This window comes from Acomys russatus, chromosome 1, assembly GCF_903995435.1.
Source record: "Acomys russatus chromosome 1, mAcoRus1.1, whole genome shotgun sequence".
NCBI lineage: Eukaryota > Metazoa > Chordata > Mammalia > Rodentia > Muridae > Acomys > Acomys russatus.
Genome location: NC_067137.1, coordinates 110,744,504 through 110,767,326, shown reverse-complemented (window position 1 = coordinate 110,767,326; position 22,823 = coordinate 110,744,504). Strand labels below are relative to the sequence as shown.

Sequence of the window (22,823 nt, the reverse complement as noted above, 5' to 3'; positions counted from 1 at the left end):
CTGCTGCATTCTGAATTGTGGTAGGCACTTGAAAAGTTGGTCTAAGTGCTTTCTGGCTATTGGTTGGTTGGTTGTGGGCACATCTAGTTCTTGTAGGTAGGTTTGGGAGGTGGGGGCAGGACTGTTGCCCCCTCCCCCTCTGTTCCCCCTCCCCCAGCAGTGGCCAAAGGTCCAGGAAGTTCTTTTTAATTGTTACCTTCAGCACATTCCTCTGGGCTAGGCAGCTGACCCCTCTTGACACCAGGTGCTGTGATGTTATCTCTGCTAGTGCTCCTCCCTTTAAAATCGGTTCTGTGTTTCTCTTTCCAGCCTTCTGTAGCGGACGGACGGACGGACGGACGGACGGACGGACGGATGCAGGGGTGCAGAATGATCTGGAAAGTGGCTGTGCTTCTCAGCCTGGTGCTGGGCACCAGCGCTGTTTCCATCGGTGTGGATGACCCTGAAGATGGTGGCAAGCACTGGGTGGTGATTGTGGCGGGCTCCAATGGCTGGTATAATTACCGGCACCAGGTAAGAAACCGAAGTTTTCTAATCACCAGCTTCGTGTCTATAAAATGCTGTGGCCGTTTTGGAAGACAGTTTTGTCTTAGTCTAATTTTGGATTTCCTCACCTTCCTACAGTAGTGGCCTTCAGAACCAGGCATTGTTCCCTTCTTGGGTCTGTAGTATATCTGAAGCCATGGCGGTGGCATCTCTTGCCTGCCTGTCAACTCAAAACTCAAAATGCATTCAGACGTCATGACATATCCTGGCTGAGAGCCCTTGGGCTGGGCTAACAACTTCATTTTACAGAAAGGGACACTGGGGGCTAGGGAGACGAGGGGACTTAGCTGAGGCCATGTGGCAAGAGGCAAACGGGCTGAAGCTCTGGGGAACACGCTTCTGGCCCCTCTGCCCTCCATACCTCTGTCTTAACCTCATCTGGTGTTTCATGCAAATCAGCCTGTGGACGTGAGAGAGAAAAGCATAGTTGAATGTAGAGGCCCTTGTTGTGGGGAAAGGGGGTGGCCTTGGGGAAGCAGCTTGGCCCTCCTGGAGAGGGTGAAACAATTACCAACCCCATCCAGACATCACAAAAGGAACGAAGATAGGTCTGTGTGAAATCTTGGGCTGGTGTTAGCCTTACTCACATTACCCAGGATGTAGATGGAACATGCTTTGGGATGGAACAGTCGCATGTGCTTCAGGAGGGATGAACATATGCTAAGTTAAAGAAGCCATCAAAAAGACCAAATGTTTGAGTCCATTAAGCGGCATTTCACATTAGGCAAATGTACAGGGACAGCAGGGCAGGGCAGAGGAGAGACCAAAGCGTGGAGTGGAGTGCTCATGGAATTAGAGCCTGTTGGGGTAGGGAGAATGTCCTGGAATTAGAAAGTGGTCATGGTTGCACACTGCACTGTACTTAAAAGGCTGGCTTCTGTGTGACTGATCCCACTGTCTTTTTTTTTTTTTTTTAATTTATTCTTGTTACATCTTAATGTTTATCCCATCCCTTGTATCCTCTCATTCTTCCCTCCCTCCCATTTTCCAATTATTCCCCTCCCCTATGACTGTTCCTGAGGGGGATTACCTCCCCCTGTATATGCTCATAGGGTATCAAATCTCTTCTTGGTACCACTGTCTTTTTAAAAAGTTGATTTCGCAGGGTGTGGTGGCACACACTTTTAGTCCCAGCACTTGGAGGCAGAGGCAGTCAGATCTCTGAGTTTGAAGCTAGTCTGGTCTATAGAACAGAGCTGGTTAAAGAATTGATTTTTTTGGCTGGAGAGATGGCTCAGAGGTTAAGGGTATTAGCTGCTCTTCCAAAGGTCCTGAGTTCAATTCCCAGAAATCACATGGTGGTTCACAAGCCATCTTTAATAATGAGATCTGGTGCCCTCTTCTGGTGTGCAGGGGTACATGTAGGCAGAATACTGAATCCATAATAAATAAATCTTTAAAAAGAAAAGAAGATTTAATCCCAGCACTGGGAGGCAAAGGCAGGTGGATCTCTGTGAGTTCAAGGCCAGCCTGGTCTACAAAGTGAGTCTAGGACAACCAAGGCTACACAGAGAAACCCTGTCTCAAAAACAAAACAAACAAAACAACCAACCAAAAAAAAACCAAAACCCAAAAAACCCAACTTTTTTTTTTCTTTTTTTTCTTTCTTTTTTTTTTTGTTTTTGTTTTTGATTTTGGAGATAGGGTTTCTTTGTGTAGCCTTGACTGTCCTGGACTCGCTTTTTAGACCAGGCTGGCCTCGAACTCACAGCAATACACCTGTCTCTGCCTCTCTGAGTGCGAGTGCTGGGATAAAAGGCTTGTGCCACCACGCTCAGCAAAAAGTTGGTTTTTAACGCAAGGTGTCTAAATTTTCACAGGATCATGTTGCAGGCTCTTCTCAGAGTAATCTGAGATCCTTTAATCCCCCAGTGGGGCTGTGTGAAGCCGGGCATGTTCTTAATTCCTCTTTATGGATGGAGAGAGGCCTGAGGAGGCCAGCAGTCTGCCCCAGAGAGGTGCAAGGAGGGGGTGGAATAGGATCCAGAGCTGGCCAGCTGGCTTGAGAGCCACGCAGTCCAGTAAGAGCTGTATGAGTCATGGAAAAATTTCTAGCAGCCGCATTTGAAAAAACTTAAAATATGTAGGAGGGGCTAAGGAGATGATAGTGTGTTCAGTAAAATGCCTGCTGTGTAAGCACCAGGACCTGAGTTCAACCCCACTTAGAACCCACTTAAAAAAAGGAATTTTGGCTGGGCGTGCTGGCACACGCCTTTATTCCCAGCTGTGAGTTCGAGGCCAGCCCGGTCTATAGAGCGAGTCCAGGACAGCCAAGGTTACACAGAGAAACCCTGTCTTGGAAAAACAAAAACAACAACAACAACAACAACAAATTTTGGAGTATGCTTGTAACCCCAACTCTGTCTAAGGAGGTGGAAATAGGTGGAGCCCTGGGACTCATTGGCCAGCTAGCCTAGTCTACCTGGCAACCTCCAGGCCAGTGAGTGCTGTGTCGGCTGGAGACACAGAAGTTAATAGCAGTTGCTATTCTTCCAGCAGCTCATGGCTTCCTGTAACTCCAGCTCCAGGGGATCTGATGTCCTCTTTTGAACTCCTTGGGAAACTGCACATGCATACATATACTTGGACATCCAAATAAAAATAAAGTGAATGGCACCTGTGTTTTGATGGAGGCGGTTGTGGTATTGCATGCCTTTAATCTCCATGCTTAGGAGGAGGTGCACGCCTTTAATCCCAGCACTCAAGGAGGCAGAGGCAGGTGGATCTCTGTGAGTTCGAGGCCAGCCTGGTCTACAAAGTGAGTCCAGGACAGCCAGGACTACAAGAGAAAACCTGTCTCAAAACAACAGCAACAACAACAAAAACCACAAAACAACAACAAAAGAATCCAATGTACGCTTTCCAAATCTTTTCTACTCTCATGTCATCATACTTGGCAAGGCCAACACTTTACCACCTGAGCTCCATGACCCCCCCCCCCCTTTTTTTTTTTGCTTTTTTGAGACAGGGTTTCTCTGTGTAGCCTGCCTCTGCTGGAATTACAGGCGTGTGCCACCATGCCCGGCCTTTTTCTTCCTTCCTTTTCTTCCCTCCTTCCTTTCTTTTAAGACTTATTTATTATGTATACAAATATTGTGTCGCCATGTATACCTGAACACTGGAAGAAGGCATCAGCTCTTATTATAGATGGTTGTGAGCCACCATGTGGTTGCTGGGAATTGAACTCAGGACCTCTGGAAGGAGCAGCCAGTGCTCTTAACCTCTGAGCCATCTTTCTAGCCCGCCATTTTGTTCCTTTTTTCTTTTCTTTTCTTTTTTTTTGGATTTTCAAGACAGGATTTCTCTGTGTAGCCTTGACTGTCCTGGATCAGACTGGCCTTGAACTCAACAGCGATCTTCCTGCCTCTGCCTCTTGAGTGCTGGGATTAAAGGTGTGGCCACTACACTCTGCTGCCTTTTTGTTTCTTTATGACATAGTTTTTTTTTTTTTTTTTTTTTTTTCAGTGCTGGGGCATGGTACCCAGGGCTGTCATTGATCTACACTCTACCCTTTCAATTATGTTTCTTTAAAAGGTTTATTTTTATTTTTAAAGGTGTGTGTGTGTGTCTGTCTGTCTGTCTGTCTGTCTGTCTGCATGTGAGTGCAGGGTTCCACAGAAGCCAGAGGCTTTTCTGGAGCTAGATTATAGAAAGTTGCAGGGCATTCACCATGGGTGCTGGGCACTGAACTCTGGTCCCCTGCGGGAACAGTGCATGCTCTTAGCTACCGAGTCATCTCTCCAGCCCTTCCTTCAGTAGTGTTTTTGAAGCACTACGTTTTACATTTTGCGAGCTCTAATTTATTCATTCTTTTCTCTGTGGACCTTGCTTTTGGTGTCACATCTGTGACATCATCCCTCAAGGTCCTAAACGGGGTCTCTTGTGTTACTTTCTCCACGGGCTTCCTCTAGCCACGACCCGTTCTGGCTACCTTTGCTGCGATGTCCGCCTTTTGCCTATGGCAGTCTCATCTGACCCGAGACCCTTGTTGGAGATCCTTCCTTCCTTAGTGTGGCTTGGAAATCAGGATGTGAGTAGGATGTGTGTAGACCAGACTGGCTTTGAACTCACAGACGTCTTCCTGCCTCTGGCTCCTGAGTGCTGGAATTAAAGGTGTGTGCCACCACACCTGGCTGCTAACCATTTTTAATGATTTTGGGTTTTTTTTTCCGGTTTTAAATCTGATGCCTGAACTTGAGATGTCTGTCTTGTTATGTCACAGATGAGTACATCTGTGTCTTTCCACAATATCATAATTTTATTGAATAGCAATAAAGCCACAAGGTGCCACTGCTGTTGGGTGCCGTTAAGCCCACTCACTTTGGTAATCTGGCCGAGGTGAGTGCTGGTTCTTTTCTTTTTCCCCCCAGAAGATTTATTATTATGTACCTGCATATACACCTGCATGCCAGAAGAGGGCATTAGAACACGTTATAGATGGTTGTGAGCTACCATGTGGTTGCTGGGAATTGAACTCAGGACCTCCGGAAGAGCAGCAACCAGTGCTCTTAACCTCTGAACCATCTCTTGAGCCCCCAAGTGCTTTTTATTCCAATCTTTTTTTTTTTTCCCCATTTGTATTTTTTTAAAATGTTTTTTATTATTCATTTATTCAGATGACATCTCAATTGTTATTCCCTTACTTGTCTCCTCCTGTTCCTCCCCTCCCTGCCTCCCATTTTCACCCTATTCCCCTCCCCTAGGTCTGTGACAGAAGGGGATCTCTTGCCCCATTATTCCAATCTTGATTACTGATTTTAACTTTTCTTTTCTCTTTTTCTCCTTCTTTCTTTTCTTTTCTTTTTTCTTTTTCTTTTTTGGCTGTCCTAGAACTCTGTAGGCTGGCCTCAAACTCAGAGACCCACCTTCCTCTGCCTGCCAAGTGCTTGCCATCACTCAGCTTGATTTTTAACTCTTATATTGCAAATCCCAGGGCACACAGCGAATCTCTGTCTGGGTTTATGTGGTTTAGAGAATGAATGTGAGTTCAAGAAAGTAGGCAGAAAGAGACGCAAAGTTTGTGTTGTGAGAGATATTGAACCCAAAGCCAGCTGCAAGGAGGAAGCTGCTGTGGAGGCCACAGGGACAGGCCACAGGGAGAGGCCACAGGGAGAGGCCACAGGGACAGGCCACAGGGACAGGCCACAGGGACAGGCAGGAGTCTCTGGTGCATAGAGCATCAGATACTGGGCTGCTTTGCGGCTGTTGCTCTGGTATCTCATAGGGTCCAGGCATCAGGAACTTGGGGGGTGTTTGTTATTCACTTGCCACAGTTAGTGTTGGAAGGCCCCTATTATTTTACAGAAACGAGGATTTAAACTTTGTCACAATCCCAGCACTCAGGGAGGCAGAGGCAGGCGGATCCCTGTGAGTTCGAGGCAAAGCGAGTCCAGGACAGCCAGGGCTACACAGAGAGACCCTGTCTCAACCCCTCCCCCCCAAAGTCCCCCAACTTTGTCAGTTCACACCATAGATGGCCTTGTTCTGCACCAGGATGAGTTGGCTAAGGACAGATTTCAAATGTGACTCTGGTCCCATAAGATTGATTGGTTAGACATGACAGCTGCCTGAGTTTGTGTAAATACTGGGCAGAACCTCCAAATGATGCGATTCTCAGGTCATACATGACCGTATATGTGACTATTGATGACGGTTTTTGTTTAGTTTCTGTCCAGATTTTTAGCCCTTTGATTTCTCTTTGGGCTCCTGAAAATGTAGTGATTTCTCTCTGCCCTTGAGTGAGGAGCCATCAAGATCTGTAGTGAGAACGTTCGGCTTCTTTTTCCATGAACCTAGCGTGATGGGAGTGGGTCACCGCCTGTCTGTCAGCTGTTCTCTCTTCACCTGTAAGATGGGGGTCCAGATCTTTGTCACTGAGAACTGAAGGCTACTGAGATAACTTAGTGCCTGAAGTTGTGCAGGGCAGACAGAAGGTGGATGTACTTGTTTTCACACTCAGCTGTCCATTTGTCAGGCAGCTCTGGAGTACTGGGCCCACACTTCCCGCTTACAGTCACAGCCGATGTGTGCTAAACAGAAGGATTTGCCAACACACAGGTCCATCTGGATGGGCACTTGCAGGCAGAAGCCTGGCGTGGTGAATGCTTTATTCTCTTAGACACCTCATGTGCCGTCTGGGATGTCCTGTGTAGAGGCTGTGTGTATATATGACAGTGTCTGGCCAAGGATGTCGATGCTGGCCACATGCACCTCTCCATGTTCCGGGAATGACATTGTCGGTGGAAAGTTAAGCAATGTGTTTCCCCCTCTGACCTCAGTTGATATTCTGCACAGAGGGCGTCGTCTGAAACAAGGAACGTGTGGTCCAAGAATTGCAACAGAGATAGTTTCTGTTCCCCCTTGATAGCCTTCTTTTGTTTCAGATTGTTTGTAATCTCACATCCTAGGCATGTTGCCTAGGCTGGTTTCGAACTCACTGTGTGAGCTTCTTGTGTGCCTTACCTCCCCAAACCTGCTATGATAAATGCAAGTGTGCCGCAGCACACACTGTTTGTGTGGCGATGTATTTGAACTCGGAACTTCTAGTATGCTAGACAAGCACTCTAGAGTTTTCTTCTTCTTCTTCTTCTTCTTCTTCTTCTTCTTCTTCTTCTTCTTCTTCTTCTATACTACTCTCCTCCTCCTCCCTCCTCCTCCTTTCTCCTCTTCCTCCTCTTCCTCCACTTCCTCCTCCTCTTCTTTTTCTTCCTCTTCCTCATCTTCCTCCTAACTGTCACCATCATCTAAACAGCATGTTTTTCATTTCAAATTCCTGAATTGTGCCTTATTTTATTTATTTAGATAGTCTCAGGAACCCAGGTAGGCCTTAAACTTGCTATGTAGTCCAGACTGGCCTTGAATTCCTGCTCTTCCTGCTTATATTTCCAAAGAGCTGGGATTGCAGGTGTGTATCACAAGCCTGGCTTCTGGGCTGGGTCTTGAGACTTTACTCGCTTGTCGGAACAGTGACTGTTGGTGAATCAGAAGCTGTGACCTATTGCTTTCTTCTCTGGGGCATTCTGCTTGAGACCTGAATCTGTGCTCTTACACTCTTGTGTCTGAAATATGAAAACAAATTGCTTAGGACTTTCAAGGGCCCTTGTTAACCTGTAGGTGTGACTGTGTGTGTGTGTATGTACATCTGTGCTTGTGTGTTTACACACAATGTATCAGATAGCACTGCCTTACTATCAGATAAGTATGTGGATAATAAGTGTGTGTGTGTGTGTGTGTGTGTGTGTGTGTGTGTTTTGGGGGATCAGAGCCAGATGTGGTGGTGCACACTTTTAATCCCAGCACTCAGGAGGCAGGTGGATCTCTGTGAATTTCAGGCCAGCCTGGTCTACAAAGCTAGTCTAGGACAGCCAAAGCTACACAGAGAAACTTTGTCTCAAAAAAAAAAAAAAAAAAAAAAAAAAAAAAAAAGAGTCTGGGGCTCTTTTAAAATTGAAGTTAAAAAAAAAAATCAAGGGCTGGAGAGATGGCTCAGTTGTTAAGAGCACTGACTGTAGCTGGGCGTGGTGGCGCCTGCCTTTAATGCCAGCACTTGGGAGGCAGAGGCAGGTGGATCTCTGTGAATACAAGGCTAGCTTGGTCTACAAAGTGAATCCAGGACAGCCAGGCATATACAGAGAAACCCTGTCTCGGAACCCCCCCCCCAAAAAAGAGCACCTCTTCTAGAGGTCCTGAGTTCAATTTCCAGTAACCACATGGTGCCTCACAACCATCTATAATGTGATCTGATGCCCTCTTCTGGCCTGCAGGTGTGCATGCAGGCAGAGCACTGTATACATAATAATAAATAAATAAAACTTAAAAAAAAAAAAGATTAAAAAAAAAAATCATTTTTACAAACCTTGACCGGTAAGGGATGAGAGTCACAGTGAGCCTTCTGTAAGATAGAAGGTACCCCGGAATGGGCCTCCTCCCTTGTGATATCTAAAAGCTGATGGAACCGTTTCTTCCAGGCGGACGCGTGCCACGCCTACCAGATCATCCACCGGAACGGCATCCCCGACGAGCAGGTCATAGTGATGATGTACGACGACATTGCCGGCTCTGACGAGTGAGTGGGGAGCGTTTTGAACTTGGCTGTGAAACCCAACTGAAAAACACCGTCACATTCAGGCTTATGGGGTTCCTTAGGACAGTGGCCCAGTTTGGGAACAGGAGTGGCCCTGGGTGAAAAGCCACAGGGGTGTCATGTGTTGAACCCCAAGCATGTTATAGGGTGCTCTGGGGTGGCAGGATACAGGAGAGGAGCAGGAGGGGGTCACTCTGAGATGGTTAAAGCTGGACCTATGCGCTGCAGAGAGCTGCACCCTGGACTTGGGAGCCTGTCCGTAACCTCTGAGCTGAGGCACCTGCCTATAGAAGGTTCTAGTCTGTGCAGGACCTCTTTCCATGGCTGTTTCTTCTTTGTGGTTGATGTTACGTACGGGTCTCTCGCACATTTTCCCAAGTTCTTCAGGAAGGAGCTCCTGGCTCCGCAACTCCCAGGTGCCTTTCTGAGAGGGACCCTGCCCTGTAGGGAGACTGCACCTTCAGATTGTGGCGCCTGAGTCTTAGGTATTTAGTTTTGCTTTTTGTCCTGTTGATATTTGAGAGCAGTATTGTTTGCGTGATCTTGCCCCAAGACACTCTGCTTCCTAACAGGTGGCAAGACACTTGCTCTTTGGTTCTTCTCCTGGGTTTTAAGATCTTTCCTCCCCCCTCCCCCCAAAAAATATTTCCTCCCTGTTCCCACTTGGTGCTTTTGTGTTCAAGTCCATGAGATCCCCAGCTGCCCAAACCACATGCGTTAGCACCCATCTTAAGTGACAGTGTCTTCAAGAACAGAGTTGTTGCCTGGTGGGGCGTGGTGGTACACCCGTAATCCCAGCACCTGGGAGGCCAACCTGGTCTACAAAGCGAGTCCAGGACAGCCCAGGCTACACAGAGAAACAACAGAAAACCCAGAGTTGTCTGCTGTTTGTTCACGTAATGTCGAGTTCTGAAGGGAGACAAGTTTTGTGTTGCAACCATGTCCTTTAATTTTCAGAAACCCCACTCCGGGTGTTGTGATCAACCGACCCAACGGCACGGATGTGTACAAGGGCGTCCTGAAGGATTACACTGGGGAGGTGAGACGTTTTCGTCGGAAGCCAGTGGCTTTGGGGTTCAGCTCATTGATATTTCCCCATTCTTGCCCCCCCACCCCCACCCCCCATGCCTTTGTGTTTTGAGACAGGGTTTCTCTGTGTACCCTTGGCTGTCCTGGATTCACTTTGTAGACCAGGCGGGCCTCGAACTCACAGCGATCCACCAGCTTCTGCCTCCCAAGTGCTGGGATTAAAGGCGTGCGCCACCACACCCGACTTCCCCATGCCTTTATGAGCTTGAGAGATTAGTAGGAGATTTTCCTGGGCAGATGGTGCTGGGGCTGGAACCAGGGCTCATATAATCTAGTCAAGTGTTCTAACACAGAGCCATATATTCATTCATTCTCTCTCTCTCTTTCTTCCCCCCTCCACCTCACTCTTCCTCTCTCCTCCTCCTCTTCTATTCATAAAAACTAGCCTTGAACTCCTGGACTCACCAATCTTCTCCTCTCTTCTCCCCCAGTAAAGGCACATGCTATACTGCTTCTCGTTCAGTTAGTTTTTGGAAGCCAACAGAGAAAAGAAAAAGACAGGGGAAGTGTTCAAAAAAGGTTACAGTGCATTGGTGTTTACACTCTAGGCTCCACATGTACCAAGCATGGTAATACATTGGTACATGTTGTGTTTAACTCAACCTGAGGTATTGAGTTAAAGATGATCTGTGCTCTAAGCTGGAAGCGGTGGTGCACACCTGTAATCCCAGCACTCGGGAGTAGAGGCAGGGGGATCTCTGGGTTCAAGGCCAGTCTGGTCTACAAAGTGAGTCCAGGACAGTGAAGGCTGCATAGAGAAACCTTTCCTCAGCCCACACCTAGCACGAAGTATGTCAGGACTTTCCTGAAGATAGATCTTTAAAAATTAGTATTCTAATACATTCCTCCCCAAATGGTTAATTTCCCAGTTTATTGATATGTGCAAATGTGCATTTATGGTCTTTATAATTTCTAAGGATGTCTCAGGATGTCTCAGGAGGCAAAGAAACATTAGCCCAAAGTTCAGCATTTCTTTCAGTTTTGTTTGATTTTATGGTCTCTTAAATTCAATATAAATTTAATGTATACACAATATAGTTGATCTCATATTAAGAGATAATTTCTTGTCGGGCGTGGTGGCACACACTTTTAATCCCAGCACTTGGGAGGCAGAGGCAGGTGGATCTCCGTGAGTTCAAGGCCAGCCTGGTCTACAAAGTGAGTCCGGGACAGCCCAGGCCACACAGAGAAACCCTGTCTCAGGGGAAAAAAAGAGAGAGAGAGAAAAAAAAAAAAAAAAAAAAAAAGAAAGAAAGACAGAGAGAAAGAAAGAAAGTGGGTGATAATTCCTTTTAGGGGTTCTCAACCTGTGGGTCACATATCAGATATATTGCATAACAGATATTTTCAGTGTGATTCTTAACAGGAGCAACATTACAGTTATAATGTAACAATGAGATTTTATGGTGTGTGTGGGGAGGCTGTCACCACAACATGAGGAGCTGGGTCACAGCATTAGGAAGGTTGAGGACTACTGGCCTATAGGGACATGTGTAGAACCTAGGTTGTAGAATTGGGGGTGATTTTTTTCCCTTTATTTTTATTTTTTTGCATTGCTTTTGATGATTGAGTATTTTTGGGACTCAGGCTCTGAGGTAGCAAGCTGGAGGCAAACCGAGGCTCTAACCCTTCTGCTTCTTCATCCTCTCTCTGAGGGAGTAGTCTCTTCCTGTGCTGGGGTGGCTGGGGCATCAGGAGGGGTGGGTGGTGTGGATTCCCACTTCACAGTGGTTGGGAAGGAATAAATATCACCGTATCCAAGATGGCCCTTTCACAGTTCGTAGGCCTCGGGCCCCCAGGCATGTCATCCCGGCCTGGGGTTGGAGTGGTTTGAGCTTGAAGCTGGGTGCCCTGGGCCCATCACATTGCCTGTAAGATGTGCTTGGAAGTCACAGGTGCATCTGGCTTTGACTCCCAATTCCTCGTAGGATGTGACGCCAGAGAATTTCCTCGCTGTGCTGAGAGGCGACGCAGAAGCTGTGAAGGGCAAAGGATCTGGAAAAGTCCTGAGGAGGTACCCTCTGTTTCATGGAGTCTGTTCTCTCAGAACTGCAGTCTCACACAGAACTCAGATGGGCACTGTTCTTTGCTCCTGTCTCTTTAGACAAGCTAAGAGTGGGCAGCTTTGTCCTGACCCAGGCCTGGTCTCACAGGGCTGATGCCATGGTTGGTCTGTTTCTGTGCCACATACCCCTGTGATCCGGGGTCCCCATGTCTTCATGCATGTACCATTAAGCTACAACCCTAGCCAGCCTGCCCCCTATCACAACTAATAATACTATTATTATTATTATTATTATTATTGTTGTTGTTGTTGTTGTTGTTGTTGTTGTTGTTTTTTCAAGACAAGGTTTCTCTGTGTTAGTCTTGGCTGTCCTGGACTAGCTCTATAGACCAGGCTGGCCTCGGACTCACAGAGATCCACCTGCCTCAGCCTCCCAAGTACTGGGATTAAAGACTTGTGCTACTGAGCCTTGCTCAAACTCTTTAGCTTTTTGATGCAGGCAGCGTTTCAGAGGCATGGACGTGGAAACAGGGGTGGGAAGCTCTGGCCTGTCTGGCTTACTCTCTTCTGTCCTATCTTGGCAGCGGTCCCCGGGACCATGTGTTTGTTTATTTCACCGACCACGGAGCCACTGGAATCCTGGTGTTTCCTAGTGATGATGTGAGTTCTGCATACCATTTTGATACAGGTTGTGGTTGTCGTCGTCGTCATCACTGTTTGATCCTGGAGGTTGAATGAAGGGCCTTGCGTATGTTGTTAGCTAAGTGCTGTTCCACTGAGCTGCGCCTCTAGCAGTTTTTCTTAACATTTAAAAATTGATTTTTATATTTACTTTTCCTGCATATGTGCACATTTACATGCCACGTCATACATGTAAGGACTGAGGACAGTTTTCGGCAGTCAGCTCATCCTGCAAGTCCTGGGGATCGAACTCAGGTCATCAGGCTTGGCAGCAAGCTCTTTTACCTGCTGAGCCATCTCACTGTTCCCTTCTTAATCTTTTAAAGATAAACGGAAAGGATAGTTTTATTTATCTTTAAAATGGAAAGGAAAATAGAAAACAGGGCCCGTGTGTTGAGATTAAACCTGTAACCTGTTTTCTGATGCCCCATTAGGGTCGGTGTCAGTGCTACAGTAAGGAGTGGGGGTAGGGGGTGGGGGTGGGGTGCAAAGGTTGCAGCTGGAAGGCTGTAATTTCTGTCCATTTCTGCCCATGCCACAGTGTCCAGTCAGTCAGGGCTGGGCACATCACAGACACAGTCAGAGTCTCAGAACACCAAGGACAAAGTAATGCACGCAGAAGTGTTGTCTCTTGTTTTCAGTGTGTCAGTGGAAGGGCTGCTCAGCCGCGGTTATGTTGCCTGGTTGGGAAAAGGACTTTATGAGGTGTGGGTGGCTCTTTTAGGGTGTGGCTCTGAGTGTCGGCATCCTTCCCTTTCAGCTTCACCTCAAGGACCTGAACAAGACAATTCACTACATGTACAAACACAAAATGTACCAGAAGGTAACGTCAGTTCCTGAGTGCCTGGGGGCGGGGAGGGGGAGCCCCAGGAAGCCACCCTGGCACAGCTGGCCCTTGGACAGGTCACTTCGCTTTCTGGGTACTGTTCCACTTGGTCAGCTTTGCCCAGTGCTGCCCCAGGGTTCACTGGATCTCTTAGAGAGCTTGGCACAACATAATGTGGGCCTCACTCCCAGCTCGGACCTAGCAGGCGTTGGGAGGGGCTGTGAGTTAGCTGCTGCAGCTGCAGGAACGGGCACCACAGGGGAAGGACGGCTGTTCCAGAGACCTCCTCCATTTGGGACAACTGAGGAGGAACACCCACCACCTTATTTATTCACTGTCCACTTGGGCCCTCTCTTCTCTGTGACCTCAGTAGTGACATAATAGGGCATGGTATATGTGATGCTGATGCAGAAAAGATGGCTGCCTTGCCACGTGGCCTTCTGGAGCTGCTCGCTCTCAGATACAGAACCAGTCTCTTCAGCGCTGTGCAGCTCCAGGCTGCCATGCCTTCTGCTCACTCAGATCACTATTCCGTTAGTGAAGAAATGTGATTCGCTTTTTGTCAGATAGCTTCTGTTAGCCTTCGGCAGTAGCCTCTGTATAGGGACAGTGAAGGATAGTGGGCTGCGGTGGCAGGCACTGCTGGCCGGGAGCTCACCTGTCCTGGACGCCTTGCAGATGGTGTTCTACATCGAAGCATGCGAGTCAGGCTCCATGATGAACCACCTGCCCAATGACATCAACGGTAGGTGTTGAACAGGCAGGGGTTGGTTGTCCATCCATACTGCCCACTTGAGACCAAGTGGTGCACCTGTGCAGGGCCCCCGAGGGCTGCCTGATATGCAGGCTGAGAGGACATGCTTGTGGCCAGGTCTGGCTTCTTCTGCTCCGCAAGTGTTCATAGGGCATAAAGACCCAGGGGGTGGGGGTGGGGTGGGGCCGGAGGCCTGGCTTTGTGGTCAGGAGCACTAGCTGCTCTTGCAGCAGGTCTGGCTACTTGGAGGTGCACAGCCACCTGCAACTCCAGTTTCGGGCCTCCTAGGGTTCAAGGTGCACAAACAAGCAAGCACTCATACTCACAAAATACAAATAAAGACATTCTAATAAAGCTGGGCAGTGGTGGCGCACGCCTTTAATTCCCAGACTGGGGAGGCAGAGGCAGGTCGAGTTCGAGTTCGAGACCAGTCTGGTCTACAGAGTGAGTTCCAGGATAGCCAGGGCTAAAATAGAGAAAATCTTCCTTGAAAAATAACAACAACAAAAAAAGAAACTCGAAAAACAACAGCAACCCTCCACCCCCCCTAAAACCCACTAATGGTATCAAGAGTCTATATTCAGGCTGCACAATGGCTGCCCAAACTGGACCAGCCCTGTTCTCTTGCTTTGTGTTGCTTGCCCACTCTCTCTGATCTCAGTCAGGGAGGTGACTTGGTCCTTGAATGTAGGGATAGTGACAGTGCCTGCTTGATAAGAGTTACATCTGAAGTGGGGATACTGTATGGGCTCTGCACAGCTGAGTGGTTTTTTGTTTGTTTGTTTGTTTGTTTTGGAGACAGGGTTTCTCTGTGTAGCCTTGGCTGTCTTGGACTCACTTTGTAGACCAGGCTGGCCTCGAATTCATAGTGAGCCGCCTGCCTCTGCCTCCTGAGTGCTGGGATTAAAAGTGTGCGCCACCATGCCCAGCAAGCAGAGTGGTTTTTGTGAGGCAGAATCCCATGAGGTCCAGGCTGATCTTAAACTTGCTATATAACCGAGGATGACTTTGAACTCCTGATGTTCCCTCTCCCTCCCAAGTGCTGGGGTTACAGGCATGCACTACCGGCCTTGACTTTTTTGTTTTGTTTACTTGAACTGTTTTGCTGGGCCTCAGACCTGCTCAGCAAGCACTGTGCTGCACCCGGCCCCCATCCCAGTGTTTTCTAAATAAGCATTGACCCTCTTTAGAAACCACACTGGGCTCATATTCTTTGAGTTTCCCCATTTGTTAAAATCTGTCATCGGTCTTCTACTAATTTGTGCTCTGAGCACACAGGTTTTTGCTCATAGCTTCAACAGGAGTTCCTTACTTGGTTACCTTCTGTCCATGTTCGAGAGGAGTTATTGTTCTGATTGGTCAGGGCCATTCTCTCTCTGTTCCGAGCAGCAGTTTTGATGTCACATGGGGGAAGTGTAGTCCAAGGCTACGAGCAAAACATTGACTCAAAGATTCCTTTAATCTGCCGTAGTTTATGCAACTACTGCCGCCAACCCTAGTGAGTCATCTTACGCCTGCTACTATGACGACGAGAGGAATACATACCTGGGTGACTGGTACAGCGTCAACTGGATGGAAGACTCCGACGTGGTAAGGCCCCTCGATCAGGGTGGGGCCAGCCTGCTACGGTGGAGTCTCCAGGCTCTGGTTCTCCAAGGATTTCCGCGGTTTTCTTCTTACAGGAGGATCTCACCAAAGAGACGCTTCATAAGCAGTACCACCTGGTCAAGTCCCACACCAACACCAGCCACGTCATGCAGTATGGGAACAAAGTGAGTGGGGGCTTCACTCTCCTGCCCCCTAGGCCTGGAGTCCCAGGCAGACCCACCCTGGACTTAGTCTCTTGATAAGGAGAAATGAGATCCAGGTCCCAGGGTCCTCAGGCTCAGGAACCAGACCCACTAGGTTAGCGCTCGCAGACCTGGGCATCAGGGTGAGCTGTCTGAACCATGTGTCCTTCCTCATTTGTCAGAACCCAAGCTTGTAGGCTAGCCAGGTACACCAGACAAGGTTGTGTGTGGGAAGCACCAAGCAAGGGCTTATCACATGGCAAGAGGCCATGGCGACCAAAAGCACATGTTCTGTTCTCAAGACTGTCCCACTGGACCCCCGCCTTGCATTTTCTAGGATCTGTCTCGTGCCCAGCTGTAGGTCACTGATTTTTCTCATTGGCTAGACATTGGAGACTGTTCACACACGCCCCGCTGCCACCTCTGCCCAGCAGGGACCAACATGGTCGGATAGTAGATCTAAGGTGCCTGCTCTCTGGCTGCAGAAGCTTGAGCCTTTGGACAGGCTCTGGGCTGTGCAGCTCAGCTGAAAACCTTGACACCAGAACTCCCAGCACACCATTTCCCAGGCCCAGGAGCTTGCCAGCTGAGGTCTATTCTTGGGTGCAAGCTCTGGCATCCTCGATCAAAGTGCAGTGCAGAAAAGCCTAGCTCTCTGACACATCTCCAAGAGTGAGGCCCGTGAGGCTGCGAGCCTGTCAGCAGTGGGATAGCGACAGCGCACAAGACGTTACCCAGGTTGCTTTGGCCGGGCTGGGCCCTTGAATGGGGGCAGGAGAGAACAGAGTGAAAAAAGCCAGACAGGTGACTCAGGGAACTCCCTGCCCTGCTGGTGGCTCTGTCTCCAGCTTCCTATTTTCAGTACAGGTGCTTAGCTTGGTCCATTTTTAGTCTGTCTGTCTTTCTCTGTATGTGTGTAAATGACGGTGGTTTTTTTTTTTTTTTTTTTAACTTGCTGTTTCTATATTTGTGTTTGATTTTAATTTTAGACTGAGTTTTGCATTACTATTGCTTGCTTTGAGCACAAGTATACTTAACTCATTCCTTTCCCTGGGGTTGGGTCTGTCCTGACCTGTGCAAGCAGACATAGCCTGACACTTGTATGCATTTTGCTAGCGTCTAATGGCCCAGTGTCGGCCTGGCCTGTGTCCCTAGCTCTGCCTATCTCATGGGACCCAGACTTCAGTGCCAGCCTGGATGGATGCTTGAAACCTTGTTGTTGGTCCTTGGGGACAGGCAGGGGAGCAAGGGTGATGAGCATGTCCAGGGTTGCCCCAGTTAAAACAAACTTTGCATAACTGTGGGTCTGCAGTTGCTCTTTGCCTCAAAGCACCCTGGGTATTTTTAATGTTCTTCAGTGACAGATTTCAGCCACACAGGTGTGTCATCCTGCCTACTGCCTGAGTTGGTCATGTGTTTTCAGGTGACTAGGGCCCTTCAGTTCTTAAAGCTAGGAGCGATCCATGACTCCCCGAGAGGCGGGGCTAGGGTATACGTGGGACACCTGCTCTTCTCACCAAAAGCGTTATATTTGTATTTTTTCTCCCCCTCCTCCTCCAGTCTATCTCTACTATGAAAGTGATGCAGTTTCAGGGAATGAAGCACAGAGCCAGTTCCCCCATCTCTCTGCCTCCAGTCACACACCTCGACCTCACCCCCAGCCCAGAGGTGCCGCTCACCATCCTGAAGAGGAAGCTGCTGAGGACCAACGACCTGAAGCAATCCCAGAATCTCATCGGGCAGATCCAGCGCCTGCTGGATGTAAGTAGTGGCCAAAGGGACTTTTCCTAGAGGTCAGGCCAGTCGAGACTGAAGGGGTGTATGTGTGTGTGCTCTGAGTTCAGCAACTAGAATTCAGGGTGCGTCCTTCTCAGATAAAGAAAGGAGTATGGCCTCTGTGCTCTTGGAAAGCAGAGCAAAGAGCAGTCAGCAGTAGCCTTCATTCTTCATCATCACTTTGACATCTTCAGCAGCAGCAGCAGCAGCAGCAGCAGCAGCAGCAGCAGGAAGCGGAGGCTCGGAGGCTCGGCTCCCCAGAACCATGCTGGGAAGCTCCAGCGTCTGGTGGTCCCTCTGGAACATTCTGTCTTACTGTTTCTTGACTTACTAGTCACTCATCAGTCTTTTATTTTTTAAAGTAATTTTTAAAAGATTGATTTATTTATTATGTCCTGCATGCAGGCCAGAAGAGGGCACCAGATCTCATAGATGGCTGTGAGCCACCATGTGGTTACTGGGGATTGGACTCAGGACCTTTGGAAGAACAGACAGTGCTCTTAACCTCTGAGTCATCTCCCCAGCCCCAGTCCTTTTTTTTTTTAATTCAGTGTTTAAAATCATTCTGTTGTCTCAGCCAAGAAGTAGTGGCACATACCCAGTCTTGGGAGGCAGAGGCAGGTGGATCTCTGTGAGTTTGAGGCCATCCTGGTCTACAGAATGAGTTGTAGAACAGCCAGAGCTACAGAGAAACAAACAAACAAACAAAAAACAAAAACAAAAAACCCAAGCAAATAAGCTAAGAAACAAAACCAAAAACCACCGCCAACAAAAACCCATTCTGTTGTCTCATGGTCACAGCCTGAAGATCTTCCTGAAACTGTTGTTTGTGGGTCCGTCCTTCACAACTGTTGCTTTGTTCAGTAGTTAATGGAATGGGCAGGAGGATCCTTCTGATCAAAGCTATGTGCTCTCAGCCATGCCTGTCTGTTCTAACAAAGCCACTCTATGTTAATGCTTGTCCCCAGTCAGTGTGGCATGTTGAGGGACACATGGAAAGGTTTAAAAAAAAAAATCCTTATTTGACTTATTTTTTCCAAGTAGAGTCTTATGCATCCCACGCTGGCCATGTCCAGCTTGTTCTGTAGCAGAGAATGACCTTGAACTTGTGAGCCTCCTTTCCCCACCTGAGTACTGGTGTTCTATCTCCCCCAGTAGATATGGTTCTTAGGATGAAGTATTGAAGAGCTGGAGAGATGGCTCAGTGGTTAAGAGCACTGGCTGCTCTTCCAGAGGTCCTGAGTTCAATTCCTGGCACCCACATGGCAGCTCATAACTGTCTGTGACCCTCTCACAGACATATATGCAGGCAAAACACCAATGCAAATAAAATAAACTTATAAAAAAGAGTTGAGCCCGGGGTTTCATGCATGCAAGGCAAGTACCTACCAACCGAACCTCATCCCCAGTGCCCATGTATGTGTGTATGTGTTAAATGCCTAGCTTTAATTCTTTTTTAAAAACTTGTCCCCCGCAGAATGTAACAGCTTGAATAGCCAGGATTTTTTTTTTCCTTTCCCCAAGACAGGGCTTCTTTGTGTAGCCTGGCTACTCTGACTTGCTTTGTAGAGCAGGCTAGCCTTGAACTCATAGCAGTCCGCTTGCCTCTGCCTCCCTAGCACTGTGATTAAAGGTGTGTGCTGTCACAACCAGTTTCAAGATGTTTAACTGGTGTCAAACACAGTTGAAATAACGGCCCTTTTACTTTCTAATCTTTGGCCTCTTACTACCCTTTATGTATCCATCCTAGGGCAGTTTTTTTCTATGGTGGGTTATTATGTCTGTTGATACTGTATTAAGAATTAAAATGATTCAGGCAGTATGTCAAATGCCTTTAAATCCCATCACTTGGGAGGTGGAGGCAGGGAGATCCGGAGTTCCTTAGCTACCTATTGAGTTCGAGGTCAAGCTGGGTTATAGTCTCAAAACAAATAACAAGAGACATGAAAGGACATTTTTGTCTTTATCCTCTGGGTAGTCACAGAAACTAAACCAGAGTCTGCTTATGTTTGCTTGAGCAACTGTAGAATTTCTCTTCTGTAAGTCTGAAAACTGTTTCTAAGCCAATACACTTACTAGATTCAACCGTTTCCTGATAACTGTTGCTTTGTTACATTTTTATGTAAAATAGAGAATTACAAAAAACAACAAAACAAAACAAAACAAAAAAAACCCAAGATAAACCATTTAATTCATTCAGAAATAACCATAAGAAGCTCATTTTGTGCCCTTGTATATTTTCTGAAAAATAACTGTTTTGGAAAACAAGCAGTTTTTGTACAGAGTAGCATTGCTCCACATTTACAGACTGTGCCCTACCCAGCTGAGAGAAGACAGCTGGACGCGATGCAGATGTTTACTCTGTGGCTCTGGGTTTTGGCTGAAGCAGGGGGAAGCCATCACAGGGCCCACAGAGCTCTGGGGACCACACGTGGGTCCAGCACACAGTGGGCGGTAAAGAGTGTAAAGAGTGTAAAGAGTGTAAAGAATTCAACTGTGAAGGAGATAAACACTGGGTGGGGACGGAGAAGTCGGGTTCAAGTTCAACAGTGTCTTCTTCACATTGCTGTTTTCTCTTCTGGGGGAGGAACATGGGGCCTCTGTACTTTCTGTGCATGGTTTCCTGAGCAGGCAAAGGTGCCTGGGGGGGCACACCGCATCAAATGAGGGGGGATAGCAGTGTTTCACTCAGGCGCAGGCTGCCTGCTTTCCAGGTACCACATACCAGGTCTTCCATGGTGGTGGGAGAGCAAGAAGGCCAGGCCTTTCCAGTGTCTTGTTTTTCTTTCCTTTCTTTCTTTCTTTCTTTCTTTCTTTCTTTCTTTCTTTCTTTCTTTCTTTTTTTGAGACAGGGTTTCTCTGTGTAGCCTTGGCTTTCCTTGACTCACTTTATAGACCAGGCTGGCTAGAACTCACAGAGATCTGCCGCCTGCTTTAGCTGGGATTTAAGGGTGTGAGCGCCACCTTGCCCGGCAGGCCATTCCGGTGTCCCAGAAACCAAGCACACTTTCCATTTTTCTTGATGCATTTCTTGGCCTGTTTTAATCTACTGTGGGCTGAAGGCTGGGTCAGGATAGTTCTTTGAATATGCTTCTTACTGCAGAATCCGGGGGGGGGGGGGCGGGAGAGGGGAGGGACATTGAACCGGAATTACTTTGAAATCTTGTCTTTCTTCCTAGGCTAGGCATGTCATTGAGAAGTCTGTGCACAAGATTGTCTCCTTGCTGGCAGGATTTGGGGAGACTGCCGAGAGACTTCTGTCAGAGAGAGCCATGCTCACAGCACATGACTGCTACCAGGAGGCTGTGACCCACTTCCGCACACACTGCTTTAACTGGCACTCCGACACGGTGAGCCCAGTCAGGGGCCCCACGTGTCCTTGCACCTGATTTCCGAATGCTAAACTCAGTGCACTGGCTTGTAGAAGGTTCCATCCGGGCCTTGGGAAGCTGGATGCCTGAGTTCATGGATATGTGTCTTGTCTAGTAGAGTCATAGGCCACAACTCCCATTACTGTTGGTTTTTTTAAAAATTTATTAATTTATTATGTAAACAATGTTCTGCCTGCATATATACCCACAGGCCAGAAGAGGGCGCCGGATCTCATTATAGATGGTTGTGAGCCACCATGTGGTTGTTGGGAATTGAACTCAGGACCTTTGGAGCAGCAGTCAGTGCTCTAACCTCTGAGCCATCTCTCCAGCCCTACTGTTGCTTGCTTCTCTTGATGATGATGTCCCCGCCCCTCACATCTGCCAGACATTGGCTTCTTCTTCCTGATGTCTTCTGACCATTCCCTAAGAGTTACTGTTGGAGCACACCCTGGTCCACGGAGAAGGAAGGATGATGTTTTGGCCAATTGTAGACTGCCAGTTGGCTTGCTGGTCCCTAAAAAGTCCTGTGGTTACAATGGGGGTTGCTTGGATCCTGCTGGAGAAAGGTGGGCAAACTGTGGTCTATAGACCAAGCCCTGGCAGAGCTTGCCTTTGCATCTTTGTCATCCAGTTTGGCATTTGTATGACACTGTTTCCGCAGCTGGGTTCCCAGAATTAGCTGAAACTGCACAGCCCCTCAGATTGGGTGCAGCCCTTAAAAACGTGCATCTCGTCTGGGAGAGGATATAAATACCCTCAGATTGCCAGAAGATGGCAGATCCTAAACATGACCTAAACAGACCTAGAACCCCTGGCTGAAATGGCCTTATCTCTGTCAGTGCAGAAGTGAGGGGAGCTGACTGCACGGTGGGACGTGTGCAGAAGCGAGGGGAGCTGACTGCACGGTGGGACATTCACGTGGGTCCTTTGTTCTCTTGCAGTATGAGTATGCCTTGAGGCATTTGTATGTGCTGGCAAACCTCTGCGAGAAGCCATATCCCATTGACAGGTAAAGCAGCACTTGGCATTGGGAAGAGGGGACATCGTTCTGAAAGTGGCTGGGTGCATACCCAGTGCCACGGCCCAGTTATGTTTGGGGTCACTTGTCTGTGGAATCAGAGGGGCTGGTTTCCCTGTCTGTGTTGATGGCTGGGGACTTTGTTTTACGGGACGCCTGCCCAGAATTACATTATGTCTTACTTTCTTCAGGGTTGGCCTGACTCCTCAGATTCATCTTCCCGTCTCTTGTCTCTTGTAGGATAAAGATGGCCATGGACAAGGTATGCCTTAGTCACTACTGAACAGCTGCCTCCCCAGTGCTTCTTGAAGAGTGAGCAAGTTCTGCTGGAATGTGTACCAACCAGAGACTGAAAGTGTGGAGTCAGAGGCAGTGCCGAAGTCCAGCCTCCAGGGGAATGCTGCCAGCCCACCCTGGGCTCTCTCTCTGAAGCTACTTGTTTACTAAGGAGCCAATTTGGGTGCTCTGGAGAAAGGAACTTTTGCTTCTTTGGAGGTTTTTGTTTTTTGTCCATTAGCTTTCAAGAGCAAATTCACTGGGGCTTCTGGAGCCAGTGAAGGAATCTTCTGAGAAATTCAAAGCTGAAACCTCTTTCCATCTTCGCAGTGATTTTTACAGAAGAGGGCTGAAATCCCCTTAAGGAAGAATTAATTTTAGAAAATATGATTTTTGATTGCTTTTGTATTTTATTCTGTGGTAATGGATGTCTTAAAGTAAGTGAAGTGAGACCCTTGTTTTGGCCTCTGGCTTCATGGTTGGTGTTCCACCCTTGTGGCAGGCCCTGCCCCTGCTCCCACCTCTCCACTGCTCTGAGCTCTGTGAACACTGCCCTGGCTGTGTCTCTTGCCCACCTGTGTTTAGCTCCTCCTCCCCTCTTCAGC

At 48.0% G+C, this 22,823-nt stretch overlaps 1 protein-coding gene across 1 annotated transcript; it reads left to right on the top strand.

Annotated features, from left to right (window-relative positions):
• The first annotated feature begins 333 nt into the window (after nt 1–333).
• Nucleotides 334–22,663, top strand: Lgmn (legumain). The gene is made up of 13 exons (XM_051150695.1): nt 334–513; nt 8,514–8,611; nt 9,587–9,668; nt 11,647–11,732; nt 12,308–12,383; nt 13,165–13,227; nt 13,909–13,975; nt 15,456–15,574; nt 15,667–15,756; nt 17,335–17,535; nt 20,730–20,900; nt 21,866–21,933; nt 22,183–22,663. Exons 1-13 carry the CDS (start codon nt 355–357, stop codon nt 22,223–22,225), a joined length of 1,323 nt encoding a protein of 440 aa, XP_051006652.1. The 5' UTR covers nt 334–354; the 3' UTR covers nt 22,226–22,663.
• Nucleotides 22,664–22,823: the final 160 nt, after the last annotated feature.

Coding starts and splice junctions, on each gene's coding strand:
- Lgmn (XM_051150695.1), top strand. CDS start 355: ATGCAGGGGTGCAGAATGATCTGGAAAGTGGCTGTGCTTCTCAGCCTG. Junction 9,669..11,646: donor TGAAGGATTACACTGGGGAG/GTGAGACGTTTT, acceptor AATTCCTCGTAG/GATGTGACGCCAGAGAATTT. Junction 11,733..12,307: donor TCTGGAAAAGTCCTGAGGAG/GTACCCTCTGTT, acceptor CTATCTTGGCAG/CGGTCCCCGGGACCATGTGT.